Source organism: Lonchura striata, chromosome 9, assembly GCF_050655825.1.
Source record: "Lonchura striata isolate lonStrDom1 chromosome 9, ASM5065582v1, whole genome shotgun sequence".
NCBI classification, from domain to species: Eukaryota; Metazoa; Chordata; class Aves; order Passeriformes; family Estrildidae; genus Lonchura; species Lonchura striata.
This window is the reverse complement of record NC_140711.1, coordinates 7,622,424-7,642,650: the sequence shown is the minus strand read 5'-3', so window position 1 is coordinate 7,642,650 and position 20,227 is coordinate 7,622,424. Positions and strand designations below refer to the sequence as shown.

At 46.7% G+C, this 20,227-nt stretch overlaps 1 protein-coding gene across 1 annotated transcript in view; it reads right to left on the bottom strand.

Annotated features, from left to right (window-relative positions):
- Positions 1–20,227, bottom strand: part of LOC110474068 (serine/threonine-protein phosphatase 2A regulatory subunit B'' subunit alpha) — a 57,111-nt gene that overhangs the window by 10,758 nt on the left and 26,126 nt on the right. Inside the window, exons 7-17 of the mRNA XM_021537166.4 lie at positions 18,420–18,576; positions 16,873–16,921; positions 16,304–16,393; positions 15,174–15,349; positions 14,590–14,708; positions 13,714–13,820; positions 9,430–9,503; positions 8,538–8,598; positions 1,825–1,898; positions 884–978; positions 42–184 (exon numbers count right to left, since the gene is read on the bottom strand). Of these exons, the coding sequence (XP_021392841.3) occupies positions 42–184; positions 884–978; positions 1,825–1,898; positions 8,538–8,598; positions 9,430–9,503; positions 13,714–13,820; positions 14,590–14,708; positions 15,174–15,349; positions 16,304–16,393; positions 16,873–16,921; positions 18,420–18,576 (1,145 nt within the window). The remainder of the gene's footprint in view (positions 1–41; positions 185–883; positions 979–1,824; positions 1,899–8,537; positions 8,599–9,429; positions 9,504–13,713; positions 13,821–14,589; positions 14,709–15,173; positions 15,350–16,303; positions 16,394–16,872; positions 16,922–18,419; positions 18,577–20,227) is intronic.

The following is a 20,227-nucleotide window of genomic DNA, read 5'->3' as shown; positions in this document are numbered from 1 at the left end:
GCAGCCTGCAGCCCGTGTGTGACACCGTGGCCACCAGCGACCTGTGCCCCGCGGGCATCGACATCTGTGGCTTCAGTGAGGACATCAAGCCAGGCGGGTCGCTGCTGCTCAGCGTTGAGGAGGTGCTGCGCAGCCTGGAGACCGTGTCCAGCAGCGAGGTGTGCGACTCCAGCTTGCAGCCCGGCTTGGAGGCAAACATGGCCAACGGCCCCTTCCTGCAGCTCTCCCCCCCTCCCCTCAGCCATAACATTTTCATGTCCACAGATGCTTCTCCTCATGGGCTCTCCTGCACGGCAGCCACGCCCAAGGTGGTGAAGCTGAACAGGAAGCGCTCTCGCTCCGAAAGCGACAGCGAGAAGGTTCAGCCTCTGCCCATCTCCAGCATCATCTGCGGCCCGACCCTGGGAGCATCGGCTCCCGTGACAGTCAAACAGGAAAATAAAATGTCTTTGCAGCCTATTGCGACTGTACCTAATGGAGGAACTACTCCCAAAATCAGTAAAACTGTGCTCCTGTCTAACAAAAGCATGAAAAAGAACTTAGAACATGCCCCTAAGAAATCCCACCCGAAAGCCAAACCAGGGGTGCTGAAAACAAAAGACAAGGCAAAGGAGAAAGTTCCCAGCAGTAACGTTATGCCAGGAAGCCCAACAAAAACTGTGTATAAAAAGCCACAAGAAAAGAAAGGGTGTAAATGTGGTCGTGCCACCCAAAATCCAAGTGTTCTTACATGCCGTGGCCAACGCTGCCCTTGCTATTCTAACCGCAAAGCCTGCCTTGACTGCATATGCCGTGGCTGCCAAAACTCCTACATGGCTAATGGGGAGAAGAAGCTGGAGGCCTTTGCAGTGCCAGAAAAGGCCTTGGAGCAGACTCGGCTTACTTTGGGCATTAATGTGACAAGCATTGCGGTGCGCAATGCCAGCACAAGCACCAGTGTAATCAATGTGACAGGGTCACCAGTAACGACGTTTTTAGCTGCCAGTACACACGATGAGAAAAGTTTGGATGAAGCTATAGACATGAGATATGACTGTTAAACCTTTCTTTTCCCTGCCATCCGTAGGGGAACTGCTACAGGTTTAAGGCAGCTATGGTTCTGTTTAACTTGCTGGAGCTCCTGCGTTTAGATCACTTGTATCAAGTGTTTTTCATTGCTATGTTCTGTGTATTAGTGTCTGGGAAATAGTTGCAGATAATGGAGGAGTTACCCTAAAACTGTTTTTAGTTCTTACAGCACCTCATAGTTTGAGATGGATTGCTGATGTAAATGATTTTATCACAAGATCTTTTGACAAGAAGTATATTGACCTCATTGTACTTGCTCATGCTTTGTGCTCAGTCAAAGCTTCAGCTGCAGTGTAGCATCCAGATAGTGCATCTCAACTCTGCTAGATGATGGTGTAGAGAAAAAATTATTTGATGGGTTACAGTCACCATGAGCAGGAAATGACCTGACATTCCTGTGGGAAAGGCAGCACTGAGCTGGGGGATACACTCTGGAAAGGGTAGGTAATGATGATTGAGAAAATTGGTTGTGCTCTTTACTGAACAGCATACAGTTAAAAAAGATTAATAAATATACTGAGCGAGCTGGCAGGCCAAAAGGCATCTCAGGCTGCAGGCAAGGCTTAGGAGGGTCAGGTGTATGCAAAGGTTGAGCTCCAGCTTGGATACCCTATCCTGGTAATGTCATCATCATCCTTGGGGTTTGTCTTCCTGATACTTCACAGGTCACGTCCCTGCTCAGTTGCCCCTCTGTGCCAGTCCCCTGTGCATGACAAGTCACTGAGGGGCCGGGCTGGAGGAGAACATCACTGGTACCCTGCAAAAGTTCAAGTTCTGTTAGCACCATCGTCTCCCTTTCCCCAGTTCCTGCTGTTTTACTGCCGTTGCTTCTAGGGAAGAGAAGGGGTTTTGTGGGTTACAGGAAGTCCTTGGCTGATTTTCCCCCCTCTGGTGCTGATCAGTGCCAGGGCTACAAGGAGATGCTGCAGCACTTATCACCACTGAGGGGGTTGTTTGATCAGGTTTGTAACAGAGCTGGGACCCCTCCCACGGAGGGGAGTTCCCTGCTGACAGGCACCTCCCAGCCAGGGCACAGGATCGAGGGCTATCAAAGGTCAAATTTTTGGGGTGTTTGATAAACATAATAAGCTATATATAACTCACTCCACCCTGAACCTATCTCACTTTTGCTAAAATGTTGAAAGCAGCTTTTGAAGGTCATTGCTTTTCAACCTGGGCCAAAAGGCTTGGCAATAGAAAAATAACACAAAGTTGTTGAGCTTATCTGGAAAAGTGTTACAGTGAAAGAATTCCTCTTAGGAATTCGGCTTTGTGCAAAAATGGTTGATTCTAGCACAATCCCTAAATAAGAGTGCAGGCGCAAGATTTAGTTGTGCCTTCAGGGCTTCTTTGGAAGCCTGAAAAGTTGAGATTGCTTTGTGAAAGTAGAAATTCTCCTCTTGGAATGATAGAGCACAACCCGAACATGGGCTGACTCGAACACAAACATTACTGTCTGATTCTAAAGGCCATTCCTGTTTAATCAGCATGTTAAATAGTGTGTGCATTTTTTAGTTCCTTTCCTGCTTCCATCTTCCCTTTTCCTCAGGCACAGCCCCCACGGTGCTTTCCGGCCCGGCGCTGGGTGTGCTTTGATTTGGCACAAAGCACGTACAATGACGGTTCCTCACTGAGAAATGAGCAAAACCCTTTGGACACAAATGGCACCTCCTTTTGTTTTGTAGTGTACCATGGTGTCATTTTCTGTGAATGTGGTCAGAGCTTTTTGTTGGTTTTGGTTTGTTTCTCCCCCCGTCTTTTTTGTGGGGTGGGCAGGGTGGGGGGTTAAAGCCATAGGAAGAAAAATGTGATGTACGTGTCCAGTCTGTACTTTTTTGTTTTTGTTTTGCAAGAAGAGTTGAAAAATATTTTTGATAATGAGTAAATGGTGGAAAATGCTTCTTAGTATTCTTGTCTTTATTTGCCAACCCAAGTACCTAAGATCTGTGTTTTTTAGCCCTCATGAGATTTAACGATGTCCTATTAAAATGTATTTAGTTAAACTTGTATGTGATTTTTGTGTTGACCCAGAGGGATCCTACCAGTCTCTAATTTGGTGGTTTGATCGTGACCTACTAATGTAAATCTGTTTATTAGTCCACTACGTGTAAGCAAAGTAGCGACCCGGAGTCTGGGAGTGGCTGCACAGCACGGGTTGTGTTGGAATGCTTTTGCAGAGCTGTTCAGTTTTGCCAAGATTGTTGATGGTACATTTTTAGGACTTTCATTAAATTAAATACAAAGTACCTTTGCTCCAGAAATGTGGGAGTATTTGGAATCTTTACTATCTCATTGCTGCATTCAATGTGGTACCAAAAGTTGGAGAACTTAGGTCAAGAGTGTTTTGGAGCGTCAACAGGAGAGCCCTGATGGTAAATGTAACTGCAAATGGTAGATTCAGGTTGTTTCTAAAAACATTTCCTTTTATGCTGCCACATTCTTGAAATGTATATTAAAATTCAAATTGATTTAATAAATGTTAGTTTTCTAATTCTATTTGGCAACTGCTGAAGGCATCAGTGTGGCATATGTTGAACTCACTGTCTAAATACTACTTAGTGTGCTGATGATTAATTCTCTAATTGTTTAAATTAGGGTTGGCTTGGTTTGGTTTCCTTGCCCTCCTGGCTAGTAGTTTGTGAGCTGAGCAATGGAAAGGATCGTCTTGGTGCTGACAGGAGTTCCAGCAGCTCCAGCTGGGAAAGCATTCCTTCCACAGCAGCTTCCTGGTTTGGGGCCTTCCTGCCTTGGCTTGGGCAGAGAGCAGGGTGAGAATGCAGTCCAGTACAGCCCCGGAGGGACTTGTCCTTGCTGCCTGTCCCACAGAGCTGGGGAGTCACTGGTGGGTGCAGCTCAGTGATGAGTTGAGCTCCAGCCTGGCCCCAGCTGGGCTGCCCGGAATTCCCAGAGTTCCTCCTGCAGGGCTCTGGATCTGGGGAGCTGTTCTCAGTGTTTGCACAGAGAGAACTGCTTTGGGATTTCTTATAGAAGAAGTGTGCGATGTTCCACTTTTCTTCCCAAACCCCTTAAAGGCAGAGATTAACTGCCAAGCTTTATTAAAACCTTGTAATTTGTAGAGCAGAGTCAAAAAGAAAAAGCAGTTTTTGGTCTTGTGTAGTGGTACAAAATCCAGTGCTTCTGTCCATCCAGATCTGAACATAGTTATGAACAAGGAGGAGAACCCCTCTATGCTTCCATGTGGAGTGGAAAGGCTCTTCCCAGGTATCGCAAATAGGACATGTTAAAAAACATTCAGACACACAAGTCAATGTGGCTGTTGGTGATAGGGCTTAGAGGACAGGGTGGAGCTCTCAAAGGTTGGATTTGGTGATTATTGGCGGTCTTTTCCAACCTTAATGATCCTGCGACAAACCAGGGGTTGGGATTAAATCCTAGAGGAGGGGGGGACAGGGAGACAAAACATTCCCCACTGGATGTGTTACCTTGCAGCTCTTTCAGCAGGAGCTGTTCTGGCTCCCCGGCTTGTCTGACCACAGTGCAGAGCCAGGGGCACTGGGGCACAGCAGCCTCCCCCTGCAGATGTTCTTCCCTTGCATGGGAGCTGAAAACATTCCCAGGAACAGCTGCCCTTGGTGCCTTCAGCACAGCCCGGGACTGCCCTGCCAGTGCCAGCATTCGGTGGTGTCAGAAGAACCTGCAGAGTTACAGAGAAATAAACCCGAAAAGCCTGTTTGCCAAGGCAGGTACTTCTGGCACAGCAGGGAGCTGCTCCCTGAGTGAAACTCCCAAGAGGTTCAAGGAACAGATCCCACAGCTGTGGCACAGGGATTGTGCAGAGGTTCTGGTGTGACCCAGCACAGAAGCATCTTTTTACTGCATGCAAGAAGCACCCCCACCCCAGTTAATTCTTATTTAAATTCTGCGCAAATCAGTTAGAAAAGGATTTTTGATTGCTAAATTGGAGAACTGAAAAGATACAAACAAGCACCTTTGTAAGGATCATTCCACGTGTCTGCCACAGCTGAGGAAATCCCCTCTGAAAGGTAGGTGATGCTGTTTCTGGGACTACCAAGAACACAGGCAGGTCTTTCGTCTTAACTGTTTAAATTTAGAAATTGAAGTGCTTTTGATACCCTAAAGAAACTCACCAAAAGGTGACTGTTCTACAGACACATTTAGGCACCCCTTGGTGAAGCAATACAAGAGCAACACACTGCACACACTCTGCTAGAGCATTTGCATATAGGTAAATTAGAAAAGGCATTACTTGTTTTCCCATTTCATCTTTTTTTTTTTTTTAATCTTGTTCATTCCACTTGCAAAAGATACAGGAGATATCTCATTTTTTTTAAGGACAGGTTGAAATGAGGGAGCTGGATGTTTTGGTAAATCATCACAGGGACAGTGCTCCACATTGAGGACACAGATGTGAGGGAGGTCTGACTGCTTTATCCCAGTATTTTTGAGAAGGAAGCCTGGAATTTTGGCTTTGGAAGGCATTTGCTTGCAGGTAGCTGGGTGGTATGAACTCACCACAGCAGGGAAGGTGAGTTTGGCACAGCAGCTGGAGATGAAGTGAGCAGTAACACTATATCCCACCACCAAGAGATGTTTTCCTTTTAAAATTCAAAAATCCTTTATTTGCCAAAAAAGAATATAAAGTAAAAATACAAAGAGCAAACCATGCCACCACAAAATGTCTCCAAAACTACTTTTACAAAGTATGAGAACCTTTATTATTATCATTAAATATTCAGTTTCTAACCCCCTCACCCAGTGATACAGTGAGAAGATGAGCACACAAGGGGAAGCTCTGTTTATGTTTTTCTTACAGTAGCTTGTGCTCATCCCTGAGGTTCAGTTTTGTTTGCATAGACCTAAGATACTGATCTAGAGACCCCAAATCCATACTGTTACAATGATATTTCCGTGAACTTAGTGTTGGTCTTTCAGGATTATTTTGCTTTTAGAAACTAAGCCCAGTACCTTGGTGAGGGTGTCTTGAGTCAGCTTCATTAAATCCTTGGTTCAGGAGAGCAGGAAAGCTTTGCAATCCCTCTTTTGCTGCCCATGTCTGTTCTGCAGCACTTGCCCCTCGGAGGCAGGAGGGGAGCTGGAGCAGTGCCCAGGGTTCACTGCCAAAAACTGGGATGCAGCAAGTACTACTAGAGAAAATCCAACTAGTACCATTCCAGCAGCAATACTGAGCCATGCCTCCCATCTTAGTACTGCAGAGAGAAAATATTTGTGATAACAACAGTAAAAAGCAAGGGGTTTGTAAGAACACAGGGTTTCAATTTGCTAGACAAAAGCAGACTAAAGAGAACAAATAAGTACAATCGTATTTTTATCATGCAAAACTGAATTTTACTTGCTTTTATGACTACTGGTAAGGAAAAAGCCTTCAGTGTGAGCTGGATGTGCACTGAAAAATGCAGGATGTGTCCTTCCCAAGATGCAACATCTGAACTGGCATTGACATGGAGTCAGGAGGCACAGCCCAGAGCCAAGGGACTCCTGCAAACCTTTTGGGCAGTGATCCTGGGGCTGCTCCATTGCAGCTGAGCAGCTCTGCTGGCTGGACACAAGCACCCTTGACTATCTCAGGAAAAAGAAAGAAGTAGGACAGAAGTTCCCAAATTTACCTCACTTAAATCCTGCAGAGTTACAAACCTTCCATCCAGAGCAGCTGTGGATAGGGCTAAGTCACAAGTGGGGTGTAGAACACCTCCTCTATTAATGCACATGTGCCTGCTGAATTGTAGTTATTTTCAAGTACTTTAGGGACAGAGAATGGATTTCCATTCCTGGAATATTACTGCAGATTTTGCACTGCCACCACAGTGGCTTCTGCAGCTTGTCTTTCTATCCACATAGAATGCAAAATATTTGCTGTATATTGGGGGGGGGGGGGGGGGTGTTGTATTAGCTTTTGTTGACCTACCAGAAAACATGGATTGGGTTTGGACTCACTCTCTGTTGTTATAGCAGTACTGGATGTCTGCTTGAAGGAGAGAGGGGCTGGGTTGGGGCTCAGCAGAGCAGCTATCAGCTTCCTGTCTCCATTTATCTAACCAAACCTTGGGAAAGCAGCTGGCGAGTTTTACCAGACTCTGGGTTCTGACTTCTGCAAAGAAAGGCACCAGTTCAGGCTGGTTGGGTGTGAGGTGGGAGACTGAATTCAGGGATGAGTTGAATTAAAGGCCCTCTGCAAAAGGCAGATAAGAAGGACCCTGAAGTGGTGGGAGACTGAGGCTTTCCAGAACAGGCAAACAAACCACTGCAGTACTGCTGCTGCTGGAGCACCATGAGGGTTCCATTTCAGCCTAGAAGGGAGTCAGGTTCTTCTTGTTCCTTTTGAGGAATCTTAGTCTTTGGAGTGATGTAAAGGGACATCAAACTGAACGGCCCCTCCGGACTGTGGCAGTGTGTGGAGGGTGAACTCCTGCTGTGCCCAGGTTCTTCTCAGGAAAACATGGCTGGAGCTGGTTACAAGCAGCAGCTGTGGGACCTCCATCCTGTGTCCATTCCTGCAGTCAGTTCTTTGGTGGTTCTGCATTTGGGCATTTATGGAATCACCCCTGGGGTTTTCCCTTCAAGGTTATGGCAGTGATGGAGATGGGATCCAGATGCGCTGTGCTTGCTGCATTCCAGGGGTTTGTCTTGGTTTGGTCACGGTGCTCTCTGCTTCATCTGCTACTATGGGATGCAGGTCACTGGCAGGGCCTTTGCTAACAATGTGGGCATCCAGAAGTTTCCCAAATTACCAAGTCCAGGATCCTGGGAGATGTGTATACATCTGGTCAGTTCAACCTGAAAGCTTTCTCTCTTCCCGAGTTTGATTTGGGAGAGTTCTGACCCCAGGGAGGCAGCAGCACATCCCCCCGGGCAGCGGCAGGCAGGCCTTGGGCTTCAGAGGCTCCTGGAAAAGCCCAGACTGCACTGGAGGGATCAGCCCGGTCCTCATTTGGATACTGACCCCTGGAGGCACTGCAGGGATCCAGTCCTGTCCTGTCCATGGGACACACGAGTTCTGCAGTGCCCGGGTGTGCTCTGCCTCCAGGGAGGGCAGCAGGGGCCTGCTGGGAGCAGGGACAGGCATCTCCCAGGAACCCTGGCAGCAGGCACAGCTTGAGGCTCTCACAGGGACGTAACAGGAGATACAGGGCATACACAGCAACCCAGCACCACAGACTGGGAACAGCTGGGAGGGCTCAGATCTGTCCAGCTGAGAAGGTAAGGCCCAGACCTACTTGTACATATATGAGGATTAAAATTAAGACTTTGTTCTAATCACCCCTGTGCTGAACCACAGTCCCTGCTGGCCAGAAGGGACAGCTGCAGCAGCAGTGTGTGATGAGAGCAAAGATATCACACTTGATTCTAGGGGGAAAGTCCATTTAATTTTGCACTTAAAGCAAGAATTCATTAGTTACAGCATTTCCTCCCTGAGCCTGGGAGAAAAAGTAATTTTGGAAATAATACAGACTAATTCCTTTACTAGTTACAAGAGGGGGTTGGTTTTTTTCTTCATTATCTCAGTCTCTTGGTTAAAGAGGTTAAAGAAGGCTACAGGAGAGGGGAACACAGGAATGGACGGAACTGGTGCACACCAGGCACAGCAGTCTCAACACAGTATCTGAACAGCAAAGATCTTGCTGTAAATACTCCACAAAACACTTCTGCAAAGTAGCAATCTACACAGACAAAGCTCTGGCCAGAGGCAGATCAGCACAGGAGGGGACACAGGACTAGAACAGGTAACTCTGTCTCAAATTCCTAGAGAACATGATGTGGTGTAGTTCTGAAACTGCTCACAGATCCACAGCAGTGAAACAGTCCAGCAGCCAGTGGAAGAGCTGGGGGCAAAGGGACTTCATCTCCCCATGCACAGACACGTTCCCTTTGTTTCCAGGACAGGAAGGAAAAAAAGAACTTCCCTATGACCTGTGTTTTAAAAGATTTCTAGACACATATTGAAGTTAATTTGGCAGCTCCCTTGTCAGTCCTGGTGTAAAGCCAAGGGGACAGAGTGGCACAGCACAGAACTGAGAAATGACCACTATAGATGTTGCATGCAGCTGTTACAATCATTAGATGCTGGCATTTATTGCACATCTGGGGACATTACAGAATTTATATATAAATGAAACAAGTTGCAATCACCATTTTCAGTGAGTGTGCACAATAACACATTGTAAAAAGCCTTTTCATAGAAATTACCTTATTGCAATTACACAGGAAGACAAAAAGGGGTCTCAAGTTTCAGTGTACAAAATTAAGCACATTGTTCCAATGACAGATTTAAGGAAAACCCCCAAGTGCCTTGGGACTGAATGCTATCCAGTTTGAAAGACATGGGTTGTCTTCCACTTCTCTATCCTCAGAGATCTGAGATAATTAGCTTGTCTGACTTGTCTCCAGTTTCAGGGGGAGGTAAGACTTCATCTGTGTCATAGTCATCTTCACATGATCTGCAAAGAGAAAAGGTGTGTCTTTAAAAGCTGTATTTTGGTTTTCAGGGGTGTTATTTCAGTGGTTACTAAGTCAGGTGGCTAAAATGCAGGAGCATGTGAGAGATGAAGCTTGAGGAGGAGATTCCTGAGGCGTGGGGAAGAGGGTGGGAGTCATCAGTACTCTGACAGCAGACATGGATCTGTGCTCTCATCCAGCCTCATCTCACTGGTGTTCATCATCAGAAAATTTGAATCCAGCTTCAGTAACAATTGTCAGGAACTCCCAGAGCCTCAATAGTTCAGTGTAGAAATAAAGTAATCCAACCACAGCCCTGGGCCCCAGAGGAGCCTTGGCTCAGAAACACCTGGTTCAAAGCATCTTCTGGCTGAGGTGTGTTTTGACAGACACAGAACAATTGTGGCCATGCTTTCATGTTCCTCTCTCCCTCAGTCAGAAGTTTGATATCCAGGACTGAGCATTTATGGTCTGAGGAGGTTTGGTGGGAATTCCCAGCTCCAGCTCACTATCCAGGCTGGCTGGGTGCCATGACCTGCAGCACAGGATATGGCTCAGGGCTCTCAGCCCATTCCTAGTCCCAAGAAATGATGTTTTTAAGATGTTTCCCTTTGGTCACAGCATACTATGGGTTAGTTTTGCAGGGTTCCCAAGAAATTAAAAGTTCTTCCTTTTGTTCTAAAGCAAGATTCCTCAAAGGAAATGCTGGAGCATTTATGCTCCAATTGGAGCATTTGTGCTCCAATGGCCAGGATAGGAATGGCTCTTGTGTTCAGTGGTAAACTGTGCTGCAGAAATGTGAACTCCTTTGATAGCCCAGCATGGATGTGCCAGGAAGGAACTGTCTACACCCTCCTGTGGTATTTTTCCTTTGGCTAACCCATATGCAAGCACAGCAAACCCTTGGGAGGCTGTCAGGGTCTGTTCCTGCTGTAGACAGGATGCTCCCTGTGTGCAGGGGAGACCAACCCAGACATTCCTGGAGAACACTGTCCTCTCTTCCATAAGGAAAGCACCTGCTTAGTAATTCTGCCACCTTCTGGATTCTTGCATAAGTGGAAGAAGGGAAACAATGGTCTGGTCTGGATCCTGCACCAAACCTCTTCTGACCACGTGTGCAAGGTTGCCAAAAAATGTGCAATTTGCACTCTTCTTGCCTCAATGGTGCCTGTGGGGGCTGTGTTGCCCTGCCTCTCCCATCAGGAATGGATTGGGAATGTTTGCAGGTGCTTCAGCTTCTCTAATCTCTCCTTGGTTTAAAGGATGCAGCTGAGGAAAACTTTGTATTGCCATTTGAATGCTGTTCTTAGAACTTTCCTTTTGAATCAACTTTTCCTCCAATTCTACCACCTTTTGTTAGCCTTGTCCCTTTCTCTCCTACAAATGGAAAACAACTTCTTCCCTGCACTGCACAGTCACCAGGGGAATGGGCAGCTGGAGCTCCATTGTAATCTTTTTCTTCAGGCATCTTTTGCTTCTGCACTAAACCTCTCATATCTGCTTCCAAAGGACTTCCCACTGTCCTTTCCCAGGGAGTTATTTTTCCACTCTACTGGTTTGCTTCTTAAGGCCCAACAGTGCCTGCCTTTTCCATTTTGGAATAAATGCTTTCCACCTTTATACCTAAGGAACATCTCTGGGATGCTTTTGAACAAGATTAGCACTAAAGGTAGTCAATCCTTGCTCTCCCCCCAGGCCAGTTTCAGAACTTCATCCCATGAAAACAAATATGGGCTTGTGCAGGTTAAATACCCATTCCTTAAACTCAACTGTGTCAACTCTAGGCTGTTCAGAGGAGGGAAATTACTCCAGGGAATTCTTTGCCTTTCCTTCTGGCAAACACACATTTTGTCTCTGGGTGGTTCAACGATATCCTTGTTTCCCCTTTCCCTTCCTCTCACTGCTGGGTTCTGGGAATGGAGCAGCTGAAGAGAGACAAGAACAATGGTCTAAAGCTGCCTCAACCAACATCCTCTGATCCTATGCCTCTGTCTCCCGTCTCCACTCTCAGCAGGATGCTCTGCATTGTGTCCTGGCTCCCTGTTGCTCAGGGGACATTTTCCCACCAGCAGCTGATAAAAGATTCTCTTCCTCCTTCCCTTCCTTCCCTTGTAGAAAGATCTCTTTCCCTGAAGGCAATGATGGTTTCCATGTCCCTCAGCTAGCTGAGGCTGAGTTCTGGGACAAGAACCAAGCACTGCTGCCCTGCCCTGCAGAGAAGGCTTGGCTTGCTGCAAACCAAGGCTTGTATCTGCATCAAAGGCTTGTGCTGGCCAGAGCCAGCTGTTGGTGCTGCCTCCAGAGAGCAGTGTGAGTATCCAATCCCCAGGGACAGCGTCTCTGTGGAATCCCACAGAGGTCAGAGAGCAGAGTGTGGAGCGAAGAGCTCAGACCAGCTGAGGCTTCCAGTGAAATGTAATGCTTTGTTGTTGTCTCGAGCATGACAAGACCTTCCTCTTATTTTTGGTGACTGCAGCTCTCAATTGAGTCCAGCATCCTGGAAGTATCTGTGGATACTGGGAGTATCCACTGCATTGATGAGATTCCCATTTTGGGAGCGGGGCTCTCTCCTGGGCATGCCTCAGCCAGCTTTAGACTGACTGGCTTTAGAAACTTTCCTTCCAGAGAAATAGGGACAGGGCTAATCACAGTAGTGGGACACACTCATTAATGCATCTGTGATTGCTGAATGATGGTTGTTTTCAAATGTATTCGTAAGACAAAGACCGTATTTCATGTTCTGCCAGCTAACTTGGCCAAAAATCTTCCAGTCTCTCACAGAGCTCACCAGGAATTGTCTTGGTTCTCTCCTCACTCCATTTCTGTCATCCTCAAAATACAGCAGAAATAATCTATATGCAAAAACTCAATGGCTCTTTCTGGCAACTTTCTCTGGGCATCCAGCTCTTTGTTTTTCTTTTTCCTTTCTTTTTTCCTTTGTGGTCTGTTGCTATGCTCCACAAATGAGATCTAATCCTGCTGCCATGACTACAGAGCTTTTCAAGGGCTCTTAAAAGCTAGCAGCCAGGTTGCTGACATGCTCTTTGCAGGAAGACACAGAGCTGCTTCAGACCAACTTCAAAAATCTGACATCACCTGTCACTCTTCCCCTGGTTGTGGTGACTTTGGGAATTCATGGTCCTGCATGAAGCTTTAATGGCAGCCTCCTGTTTCTTTTCTGTTCTGAGGACACAGGTGTTGCAAAGCAGCTGCAGGGAATGCAGCAATTTCATCTTCCATCCTGCCCTACCCCACCTTCCATTGTGAAGGTCAGAGAAAAGGCCAGGCAGCTCAGAGGGGCTGAGGGAACCTGCCTGTTGCTGTTTGGATGCACAGGCAGAGGAAAAGCTCTCACTAGCTTTGCAAATCTCTGTGCCTAATTAGTAGGTGCCACTGTTATCTCCAGCAATTTCCAGTGTGGGAAGTTTTGAAAATGATGCAATCTTCTCAATACTCTACTGGCTCTGTAAGTACTGCTTAAGAGTAGATGCAATCCTGAATCAGGCAGGATTAACACAGGGTAAGTTCCTTGGGTGGTTGAAAGAAATATTCTCAAAAATATGTCAACACAGACACAAATCTAAAGAAAGATTAGACTGAGTCTCCATTTACCTGCAGGAAGCCCTTGCCCACAGAGAAGTTCTGGAACAACTAGTCTGCCTAAATTCACTGGCTAAAGATAGCTGATGTGTCTGTCCAGAATCTTACAGAAGGCTGAAAACTGCGTGTAGGTATTGAAGAAACCAAATCTTTAAAAAAAAAGTCTCAACAAACATAGTAAATTAATGAAATATTGAAGTGTAACTTACAAAGAGCACAGACTAATATACAAAGTTGGACTAAAAGTCTCTGCTAGGCATAATAAATAAAACAGAGCTACAGCTTCTAATCTATGACAGCATGACATGGTCAATACATGGCCAAGACCAGCAAAAGTCTTTTGATCTCTATTTTTGTATGGTGGCCAAGACAAATAGGCTTTGCCTTTTTTGCCCCTTCACAGATGTGTGCAGCTGATCCAAGTGTCTGCCCCCCAACACTTCTCCACTCCTGCTGCAGGAGCAGCTGTCCTGGGCCTCACATGCTCCAGAGTCCAGCCCAAATGCTCACCCCTCTGCTGGCAGTGGCAGCATGTGTCCCTGCCAGAGCCCAGCTGGAGGCAGCCATGTGTGCCCAGGGCAGTGCCCAGGGTAGTGCCAGGGCCGTGCTCACCCCTCCTGGAGCTGCTCATTGCCAGACTCCTCGGCCACCAGGATCTCGTACTCCTCAGCCGCATACCTGTCCCAGTCTGAGGGCTCGGGGCTGTCGCTGTCCATGTCCTAAAAAGATCACACAGTCAGCCTCCAGGGAAGTAAAGAATGGATGGAAACAGCCAGGCAAAAATTGCCTTAACTGAGAAAGTCACAACCCTCTTGGAGTGCTTTAACATCTGCACATAAAGGACTATGAAAAAAAACCTCTCAGGGTCTGTAAAGCTCAGCATGTGACCTGAGATGCCAACAAGCTGTATCTGCTCCACTTCAAAAATGCAACCACCACACACTTGCTGTGCTCTAGCTCAGTTTGTGCACTCCATACAGGACAGAAGAATTCAGTGGTTTCAAATCTGTCCATCAAAGGCTAATTGTAACTGATATTTTGAGGGACTCTTTACAGTTTGCTAAGTTAGGGCAGTTTTAGAGAAGATTACAGAACACCTCCATAAGTACCTGGCACTCTGCCAGTTACTACAGGATGGGGATAGCAAGTTATCCCCCTGGTCCCACTTGACTGCTTTTATGATGATCCAGTTTCAGCAAAAAACAAACCAAGTGGTTCTGTCTTGGGATGTATTTAAACCTTGAATCACGGAACCACAAAGTTTCTATTGCAGATTATGTGGGAACAACTGTGAGGGAATCAGAGCTGGTTTTGGCAACCCCTCCACTTTTCTGTACTTTGAGCAGGTAAGAGGCTTCTGGGAGACAATCAATAAGCTGTACTCGTGAAAAAAAGTGTTATTTTACTCAGCTGGGTTTTCCCTACATCCAGGAGCACTCCAAGGATGAGTGTGATATTTTCTTATTTAGAAATAAAGGTGATTTATACCTTTTGCACTGCAAAGGGATCCCTTTGTTCATTGTCCAGATATTTCTCTAAATTGAAGAAGGTGTTGAAGAACACATGAGCCATTCTGCACCTCTTCAGGTCTCGCAAGGTTACTCTTCCTACAGAAAAACCCCACATGGTTGTGTTACTGAGGTCTTACAAAGGTTTTAATTGTAACACCAGTAGGCTTCAATAGCACAGAATTCCTTCCCCAGTCAGTCAAGGATTTTAACATTATTCAATAAATGGGTGTATTGATTAAGCTTAAATATCACATGCATGTGGAGGCCTTTTACATTCATGTGAAATATGAAGGCATGTGAATGGGGATGGTTCAATTTTACAGTGTAGACTGTCAGCACATCCCACAGCTGGAGCACACAAGAATTGTTGATTCAGTCCCAGGCAGTTAATTCACAAGTATTACAGCCCTCCTGATGCACAACATTGCAGCCCAATGTGCAGTAACTTCTGCCCTGCGACTCTCACACAGGGCTCTGCCTGTAGATAGGTTTCACAGTGCCTTTACCTTCTCAATTCCCACAAATGAAAGGGAATGAAAGCTCTGCCTAAACAGGACTTACCTTCCCTCTCTGGCTTAACGAGGTCCAGCATCTGGCACAACAGGTCCTGGAAGGGCAGAGGCTCTATGCCCATCACCTCCATGCGCTCACACTGCTCCTCATAGAAGTATTCCAGCTCGTACATGGACAGCACCCCGTCCCCATCCAGGTCCATGCAGCGGAACCAGTACTCGATGCTGGGAACACAGCAGGGACACTGCAGACTGCACTGGGACATCCACACAGCAGAGACTGCAGCACTGCACGTTCTCCCTACCCACTCCCAAAGCTCTTCTGCCACAGCCTGGCATAAACCCAGGGATGACAAGACACATTGGGAAGGGTGAGGGGACAGGCCAACACCCCAAGCACCTCCTGAGTCTCCCAGGTGGCTGTGAGCAGCACAACCACGCTCATTACCTGTCTCACCTGTACCCTCTGTTCACTGCGCTGCAGCCCAAGGGGTGATCATGTAGGGCAGAGTCCCTGCTTGACCCACCAGCAAGAGCTGGCCAAATAGAGCCAGCTCTGAGCTCAGGACACTGCAGGGACCCTGGTGAGGGACACAGCAGCTGTGTCATGCACTCATTGGTTCCTTTATACACAAGGCAGAGCTCTCAGCAGCTGCACTCTGCATCCCTCTTCCCCTCTGGAGGGTCCAAGCCTGCAGTTCTGGATTCTTCTCTTGTTATGTGCAAGATTCCTTGTGCTAACACTCACATACACACCTGGATCATCTCCAGCAGTCTCCTGGCTGTACAAACCAGGCCACAGGCAGGTTTTACAAAGTGCCACAGTGAAATTTCCCCACAAACCCTTCTTACACACCCATTCCACCTGTGAAGGGATATGCCCAACTGCTGCCATCACCTCAGGAGTGTGTGCTCAGAGACAGTGCCTCATGGCAGCAGGTCATCAAACACACTGGTGATTACCAAGACATTAAAAATTACAAGAAAACTCTGCTTCTATAAAATTTTTCCTCAAGAAAGGCAAATGATTTGACCAACCATTACCAGTAAGATGTTTTCTTCCTAACAACCTCCAGACCCCAAGCTGCTCTCTCCTGTAGAAAGCGGTAAGTCACAGAAGTTTCCATATCTTATTTGCTCATCTCAATGATTTTACTAATCCACAGAAATCAGTCTCACCTTGTAGCACTCCTTTTGTCTTCCTCTGAAATCAGGAGCCACACAAAATCTGCATAACTCATGCGCCCTTCCTTTTGAACTTCAGTGCCTCTAGAAGACATGGCAGAAAAAGAACAATTAAAAATCACTAGGCCCCTAAACACTCAGTATGTCAAAGATGTTTTTCAAATTATTAGCGAGAGAAAATGGGGCACTGTCACCTATTTAGTCAGTACTCCCTGCACCCTGCAGCACCAGGTACAGCATTTGCTACCTTTTATCACTGCAAAGCTGAAGCTCATCTGCCACATCCCCTCCCACAGCACATCCCTTTTCAGAGACTTCAAAGCAGTGCTCTGCAGATATCCCTGTGCCATGTCTTCCAGCTATACCCAGTTAGCCCATCCTATGGGATTTTTATTTTGTTTTCTTAAGTTACCCACAAGTCTCACTCCATGTTCAGGCAGCTCCAGCTGGAGCACCCTCTTGGAAACCATTCTGATCAGGGGCATTTCTAAGAATAATTTGTATTTCTCAGCCTGACAGAAACTGCCTTCCCTTTTTCCTCCAAGCAGTGTGCTACTTCTTACCTCACCACAGCACCGCTGAATATCCGCTCAATGATCCTGTTTGACAAAGCTGGAAACAAGGAAAACACGGAGAAAGTGAAGCTACAGCTCACAGCAATAACTACAACCAGTTGTTCATGCTGAATCCACACAAACCCCCTTCCCATTGTTAAAAGGCTCTAACTACACTGCCTGTCTAACCACCTGCTGTTTAGCAGCATTTTGTAAAACCCCAAGATGATTCTCCCAGTGTGTCTGTCTTTGTATCCTTCCAATCACCACACCGTCCCACAAAGATGGCAACTGTTATCTGGATCCTTGGAAATGGGCACGCTACTCCTACTTTGCTGCAGTAGGATTTGTCACATAGAAGGAGACTATCCCAGTGTGTACTGCAAAAGAAGTTAAGTTATCAAGCAAAATGACACATCAAATCCCTACAAAACACTTTTGAGGAAAGGATAGGCTGTGGCAACCGTGCTGCAAGGAAGACAATGAAACACCAGCATAAAGGTGAGGCTCTGCCAGCCAGGAGATATGTGGGATAGATTGTTATGGCAGAGCACAAGCCAAGCAGCAGGTACCAGCTCTGGGCAGGATTTGCAGAGTGACCTCACCACCCCAGGCAGCTGAGGCCCACCTGGACTCCTTCTACACTCCTGTGGACCAGGCACGGTTCTGGCACTGCAGCCAGGCAGACCCAGCCTGCCCCACCCCTCAGGTGCCCTGGCACAGCTGACAGGCTGCTGGGCACTGCACCCCATGGCTTCTCCCTTTAATCCTTGGCTCCTCCCAGCACCTCAGGGCTCTCAAGCCTCCTGTGCAACAAATACTCCTTTCCACACTGCAGTTTCCCAGCAGGGTCCAGTCTCCCAGATCACCCATCCCAAAGGAGGCACTCCTCCATGCCCACCCACCCAGCCCTATGATCAACGCTCCTGAGTCCTGTGACTGCCATGCTCCCCCAGAACCCACGTGGCCTCCTCAAAAATGCCTACACTTGGAACACATAAGTGTTTTAGCCCTTTGTGGATTTGTATTCCATTCATCTATGGCACTTGAACCTTACAAAACAAAGAGCATAACTTCTGGAAAGGAGGTTCTATTGTGAACTGAAGAGATACTCTCCAGAGTCCATCTGCAAGCTGAAATCCCCCAAGCTTCACTGGACTCTGGATTCCTCTCATGCATAACTAGATTGCACTTTAACAGTCTCTGAAGTTCACATGGGCTTATCCTTCTTGTCCCTACTTCCAAGTTCCTGCAAAGCCCTCAGTAAATAATAAACAAGTTTCAGGACATTATTTTAGCCTATCCTCCTGGCAGTGACCCACACATGAACAGAAACTCCATCTGTAGCTACTCATGCAGAAAATAGGGTGTCCTGCAGTTCTCTGTGTCCAAGCTTGTATAACTCCTTCTCTAAAGCAACATTTATTTAAGAGATGGGTGGCTACATTAAAACTTTTTCTGAGGCATCAAATTAACCAAATTAAAGGCAGGCTTTATTCTTCAGTAGGAACATTCTGTTTTCAGCAATGCCCTTGCCACATTTGCAGGCGGCATACCTTGATCACTGTACCTAGCCAGATCCTTCTGGCTGATGTAAAGGTCATGGTCAGTATCCAGCTCCCAGAATTTGCAGTATATGACATAAAAGTGCTCATAGGAGAAGTAATCTGTGATCTGATTTATGTCATCCTCTTCTTCCAAGAGAGCAAGAGTCTGAAAGAGTACAAATACAGTGGGAAGTTAAAGCTGGATGAAGAGGCAGCTCAGCAGCTGAAGTGCTCCAGTTTCTCAGGAAGCTGGGTGAACACAGCCCTGAGAACTAACCCGAACTGCAGCCTTTCCCCAAGACATGTGATTGCTGTATTCCTTAGCAGACACTTACAGAGCACCTGGCTTGGCCATCCTGCTTAGCACATCTCTGCCACTCCTGTTAAAATTTTTTGCTCATTTTCAGCTCTAATGAAGAGTGAGGCAGAGAAACAGGAACACAAGCTGCTGTGTCAGCTGGGACCCATGGTCTGGGAAACAATCCTGACCTGCACCAGAGACTCTTAGAGCCACTTCCACAGTCTTCCACAGAACCTGAGGTATGTCTTTACACATCACACATCCCTGTCTGCCTCCTGAAGGGCAAAATCAACTCTTGTTCCAAACTCACACCTGGACTGGGACAGGAGGGATGGACCCCAAACTAATCACACTGACTTCCCTGTGCTGTTGCAGGAATCATCCTGGTTTAACTGGGAGGCTCAACCATAAACATCTGTGACATGTCTTACTAGGAAACATTTCGTGCTAACATCCATGTTTCATTCCCACCTTACACCTCCCTGTTCTTCCTAGCAACAAGAGGGCATTTGCAAATTTCCCACCTCCCTACTTTTCTTCTTGGTGCTGAGGCCATGAGACACCAGAAGCCTTCTTGTCTAAGAAATAATGGCTTCAGTGAGATGCAGGCCTGGCCCCTCCTGCCCTCACAGCCTCTCCCAAGGGAGCAGGCAAAACACAGCCTGAGCTATCCCAGGGAATGGTGTCCCCAGGCAGGCAGACTGACTGGCCCTGCTACCCATAACCATAAAATAGATGCTGTGCTATGTGTTGGCACTGGCATTTCAATATCAACTTCCAGCCACCTCCACATCCAAGGAATCCAACTGAATCCAAAGAAAACTCTCACATCCTGCTATCCACCAGGTTCAGTGACATTCTGGTAGAGATAACAGGATGGCATTGTGAGACCTGCACTATTATGACTTGCTGACATCCACGTCTCAACACCTTTGATCCATCACCCACTGGCCTCTCCAGATTGTATCTGTCTCTCTCTTTACAGATGACAATCACTAGGGAGCTTTTTTTGCCATAACTATTTTTTTTCTTTTGTAGATCACAACCAAAGATGCCATTTAGACATGCAGCAAGAAGCTGTACTTCCCTGCTGCAGGAGATGAAAGGCAGAGTAGATATGAAAGAAGAAAAAATGAGAGAATGTTTAAAGGGTGAAAATGAATGAATAAAGATGCAGGATAATCCAGGAACATTTATTTGTAACAGAGGCTGGAAAGGAACAGGGATTCTAGAGCTTGGACTGGCATGAACCAATTCAAAGGAGCACTCATTTTTCCATTTGCTGATGGGGTCAAGTAGGGGAGATGATGTCTGAAAAGAGAAAGAATGTGAATTCATACTTGAGGGGTTTGAGGAAAACAGCACACTACACCTGAAAGGACACAGGAGGGAAATAGGGAAATCTCACTGTTTTAGCCAGTCCTTCATCTTTCAGCTCAAGATTTTGTGGCTCTTTAGGTTGGGCTGGACATGAGCAGCCTGAGACAGTCTTAACCTGGTGCTCTTCCAGGCAAAA